The 5278-nt window shown below is 41.7% G+C and overlaps 1 protein-coding gene and 1 long non-coding RNA gene across 2 annotated transcripts in view; one reads left to right on the forward strand and one right to left on the reverse strand.

Annotated features, from left to right (window-relative positions):
• The window catches only part of LOC109300890, a 6976-nt gene extending 6476 nt beyond the window's left edge, over positions 1–500 (forward strand). Inside the window, exon 2 of the long non-coding RNA XR_002098363.1 lies at positions 167–500. This is a non-coding gene — a long non-coding RNA (uncharacterized LOC109300890). The remainder of the gene's footprint in view (positions 1–166) is intronic.
• A 213-nt stretch (positions 501–713) lies between these two features.
• The window catches only part of SH3RF1 (SH3 domain containing ring finger 1), a 177124-nt gene continuing 172559 nt past the window's right edge, over positions 714–5278 (reverse strand). Inside the window, exon 11 of the mRNA XM_019521760.1 lies at positions 714–987. Coding sequence (XP_019377305.1) covers positions 819–987 — 169 coding nt within the window. The 3' untranslated portion in view covers positions 714–818. The remainder of the gene's footprint in view (positions 988–5278) is intronic.

The raw sequence follows: 5278 nt of genomic DNA on the forward strand, positions 1-5278 counted from the left end.
GTATGACCCATCCACCACCACCCTCTGAGTGCGACCCCTCAGCCAATCTGCAATCCATCTGACTGTGTAGGCATCTATGCCACAGTCGCCTAGTTTTTTAACTAGGATGGGGTGAGAGATGGTGTCAAAGGCCTTGCTGAAGTCCAGAAAGACTACATCCAACTAGGCTTGAGAACAACTGATATTTTCTGTTCTAAGAACAAGACACACAATTCCATTTTTCCCAGTTTGCAAATTTCTATTCGACACCACACAACCACCACCACCACCACCACCACAACTCAATGTTATGCCATAAAACAAAGACTCATTCCATTGTTGTACACAGCTGGGGATGGGCAAAGGGAAACAAATCTAGCGTATAAATTGGAGGCTATAGCTGAGATAATTGCTTGCTGATAAGGAGAGAATCCAGCTTCCCCTTAACTATCGTTTCATAAATTAATAATTTGTTAAAATCATAATCACAAGGATTTAGCTATTACACAAAATTCAAGTTTTAAAAAAACAAGAATAAATTAGTTACAGCCTTGTAAACAATTGTTCATTTGTGTAACGTACTTGAAAAAAAGTTCCTCAGTATACTAAGTCAGACAGGACAAGGCACGCATTACACTTAAGATCCAAAGTGATAAAATCAGGTGATGCCTTCATCTTCCTTGTTCGCTGGTGGAATTGTGCTATTGGACACTGGAGAAATGCACGGGATTTTGTTTATATTAGTCATTTGAATGTCTTCCATGACAGCACTCTTACTGCTAAAACATTTGTGCTATTTTGTAGTGTAGTACATTTCAAATAAGCTGAACTGAATCTTCTCAGATGTTCTCTACAAAGCTGCCAGGAAAAAGGCCTGTTTTTCCATTTCGTTGCAGTGTGCCTTTGAACCAGCCATCCTCACGTTTTTTGTGTACAAAAACTATGTCCCCTTCTTTAAGTTCAAGTTCTGCTTCACTCTGAGGAGGATAGGAGACCACAACCCTGTATCTGTACAATAAAAAATGCGTTTTAGTTAAGGGTTTTTAGTTTTGGGCTTGCGAAATTTAGAAAAAAAACTCCTATACTTGTTACAACTTATCAGAAGAGGAAACTGCCTGAAACTGAGCAAATAAATAAAAAATAAACCTTATCTTGGAGACAAAACAACAGTAATAAAAGAAATCCAAGTCACATGTATACAGGATGTCTTTTATCGTAGAGTCTTTCAAGGAGATCCCTGTAAAGATTTATACGACAATTGTGGCAAGAAATGGGAACAAAATGTAAACACATTTTTAATATAACTGTGCTGTTTTCTTCCACCTGGAGTAAATCAACAGTAACCAATCCTAATGTGTGCACAGCAGCCATTCTACTTAATTTCCCCACTGCTTAATATAGTGCATATTTTAAACAAATAAGCAAACAAAGCATGAAAAAAGAAAAACAGAACCCCCCTCAAAAAAAAACCCAACACTACTTGAAAAGCATTTAATGTATAACTTGTATTTTTGTCTGCCTTTCTAGAAACCATTTTCAGGATGAGGGCATGCTGCTATTTTTATTTAGACCAGCGGTTCTCAACCTTTTGCACCTTACATCCCACCTACGTAAGGTCAAAAAATCGTGGTCCTACTGGTTGAAGAGCAAGGGGGGGAGGGGAGAGTCCCCAGAGGCCAGTCCAAGACTGGGGGGGAAGGGGGGAGGTCCCCATTGGCCCACCATGGCACTTCCAGTTTCGCCGCCACGACCCGAGTCCCACCTAGAGGGCCTTCACATTCCACCGGTCCTCTAGGGTTGAGAAACCCTGATTTAGATAGTACCTTGTACATTTTGGGAGCTAAAAAGGTCAAAGGTCCACCTGAATCCCACAGCCTATAGTGGTCAGATGGTTAAGGCACAGCAGTTTCTGTAACCAGCAACAGACAAGCTTATCCAACAGCTCTCCCAACTATACCGTTGGTCCAATAAAAGATACTGCCTCAACTACAACAGAGAATGCCGAGAAATTCAGAGTAAATGTTGACATGCTAGCTGTAGCTCACCTTATTTTGTTTAGTACCCAATTCACAATGGCTAATTTTGCATGCACTACCTGCATGCAAAACGGGTTCCATTTACACAGATGCTGTTTCAGCACATTTTGCCTTTTTAAAGGTTAAAGAAAAACAAAAACTAAATATGTACAACAAAATCAGATTCTTCAGAGAAGTGTGCCAACACAGTAAGTTGGACTTTTTCAAGGTCTCTTGGAAAAATGTTATTCCTTTAAAAAAAGGGTGGTACAGATCAGGAGGCGACAAGAAGCCGAGAAGCGACGAGAATGAATCACTTGTCAAATTTTATATACCTATTGATGTATGAATAAGAGCCACCTCTGAGCCAATTAGAACGAGAATGGTTCCTTTAGAACTTTGTGGATTTACTTGATTACATGTTGGAAAAAGAAGTACCATATTTACTTGCATAAAACACACATTTTCCCTCCAAACCAGCTCAGGGAAATTGGGTTGCACTTTATATATGAGAGATACAGATCCCCAGAGGTCCAGAAATTTGGTTGTAGGCTAGACTAGTGACAGTGATAATCACTGCAGGTTTGGGAGCCACAACAATTAATGCTGCCACTACTCCCCTGATTCCAAATTTCCAGAGCCCTGAGGTGCCCTCCAGCCAGGTGACATGGCCAGTCCCCACCCAGACCTAGTGCAGAGCTCTGGACCTGGCAAGCGGGATTATCTCATGGCTGGATGTAAAGCACAACCCCAGACCTGGTGCATAGGGTTGAATCGAGCATGCAGGGTCAGGCTGCGGCCCCAGTCCCAGATCAGACAGGTGCACAGAGTCAGTCTGCAGCCAAACTTGACACATGGCCCCAGACCCAGCATGTCAGATCACTTGACACATGGCTCCAGCATGTTAGATCAGGGACGAATGTGTGGGGCTGGCAACAAGCTCAGTAGTTCCCTAGCTGCTGCTACTCCATCACTTAACCAAAGTAAGATTTCTTTTTCCTCATGCTGCCTTTTCAAAAACAGGGTGCGTTATATTCTGACATATAATATATATGAGAAAATATGGTACTCTGGCTATAACCAAACACTCCCAGTTTGTAGCTCAAGCCCAATTTTACTGCTAAATTATCCTCCCCTTACAAGTTAGGCTTATGAGAGAAACTCTGATAAAGCAAGATTGCTAGGCACACTTAAGCCAAAGTTTCATAAAGGCTGATATTTACCAGACTAAATGGCACCGTTTGCATTAACTTTCACTTCTGGCAACCTGGCATCAAGTCTTGACTTAGGACGTAAGAAGAAAATGTCTGTTTATGGATACATTTCTATAATGGACCATGATGTAACCTCTGGACTATTTGGCAATACTCAGGTCATGGCTCAGCTCAGGTCATGGAGTTCAACAGGAAGGCTATTTGTTTGTCAAGGAAAAAGCTGAAAGCCAGAAAAGATCTAGCATCACCCCTGGCTATACTTGGTATTGATACATCCTTTCATTTTCACAGGCAATGAACTAATTATTAAATAGCTGTGTTTAGCCTAGACACTAGCTTAGTGCCTTATGCATATACACACAGTACGAGCTGAATCATATTCAAAAGGAAAGTACTGAAAAATGAATCCCAGTCAAAGCACGTGCATGCCTTCTGTTTGGACCCAGTACTACACTTCCCTATAAATATTTGTTCAACTTAGAATGATCTCGGTTGCAGCTTCCAAAGCTGTGTAAAAAACTGTAACCTGAGCACAAAGAAATCTTCCTGTTCTTTCTCTAGTTCAATTTTTGATTTCTGGTCCGTAAGCCTGTTACTTCACAGCTTTGCAAGTGTTCACTTTCTCTACTCCTTTAAATTGTCAGTCTTTGAAAGAAGACTTTCCCAGGCTTTCCTTATATTTTGAATTCCCTCATCTTTGCTTTAGACTACTTGCCTTTGCTGCTCTGTATCTTGCCAGATACTCTGACATTCATCTTATAATTTAGTGCCTGAGATAGTATATGCTATTCCTTTTGTTTTAAATGGACATATTACCCAATTTACTCTCATATTCACAGAAATCTTTCCCCCCTGCCAAAATTAGGCTGTGTGTCTTGGGAAGCTGATTTTTCTTAGCTGGAATAGAAATATGCAGACACTATACTCCAATGGCTTCTAAGGTGGCAGCCACTTGTCTCTTGCCCAACAAGCAGAAGGGATAGAGTCCTGTGTAACACCACAGTTGTAGCTACTGGCTGTAGCCTGTGCATGAAAGAGCAATTGAGCTGCTGCATGTGGTCTGTAATATCTTGATGAGGCTTGTGGTGTGGTAGAAATATTTCGTTACAGGAACTTATCTAAACAACTATTAATGAAGAGATAGTGAAGTAGTGACAGTCTTGCTACTGGTCTTGCAAGGGTCTGGTGCCTAGCTTTGTTGCTGTTCTGTTACACCAGGAAGTTGCTGCTGCCTCATCTCGACCGTCTCCTGGGGTACCACACTCCCTCAATATTCTGTTTCCAGGAAGAGTTGCACCATGTCACACAGTTGACCACAACTCTTTTCTTCTATATCCTGCCTTCTAAAAACATTATGCATCTTATTTGGAAGCGTGTGCTATGCAAGAAAATATGGTACTATGCATCTTAAACTGAGCAAGACATCTGTCTGTCAGTGTTCATTAGAATCAAGCTTCTCTTTTTATGTAATGACCTGCCCCCGCAACTTCATATGATTTTTATATATTTCCCCTGTTCAACTCGATTATGTAGAACCAAGTTTAGAATCACCATAAAACCACATGGATGTCCTGTAGTCAGTCTCCTAAATAGCTGTGTAACCAAGCACTTTCATAATAAATGCTGTATTTCAATACACTTGTTAACTTCAAAGACTTTGTGATGTCCAAGTACATCATAGAATCATAGAAGTAAGGTCGGAAGGGACCTTGTAGATCTTCAAGTCCAGCCCCCAGCCTGGGCGGGAGAAAAGACTGGACTCAAATGAGTCCAGCCAGGTAGTCATCAAGCCTCTTCTTAAAGATCCCCAGGGTAGAAGCCAGCACCACTTCCCTTGGAAGTTGGTTCCAGCTCCTAGCCGCCCTAACTGTGAAGTAGTTCTTGCGGATGTCTAATCTAAATCTACTCTCTAATAATTTGTGTCCATTGTTCCTTGTCATGCCAGGGGGCGCTAGGGGAAACTGTCTCCCCTAAACCCTTCTGGTCCCCCCTAGTGAGTTTATAGACAGTCACCAGGTCCCCCCTCAGCCTTCTCTTGTGAAGGCTGAACAGGTTTAGGTCCCGCAGTCT

This window comes from Gavialis gangeticus, unplaced genomic scaffold, assembly GCF_001723915.1.
Source record: "Gavialis gangeticus isolate Ggan-Ray unplaced genomic scaffold, GavGan_comp1, whole genome shotgun sequence".
Lineage (NCBI taxonomy): Eukaryota > Metazoa > Chordata > Crocodylia > Gavialidae > Gavialis > Gavialis gangeticus.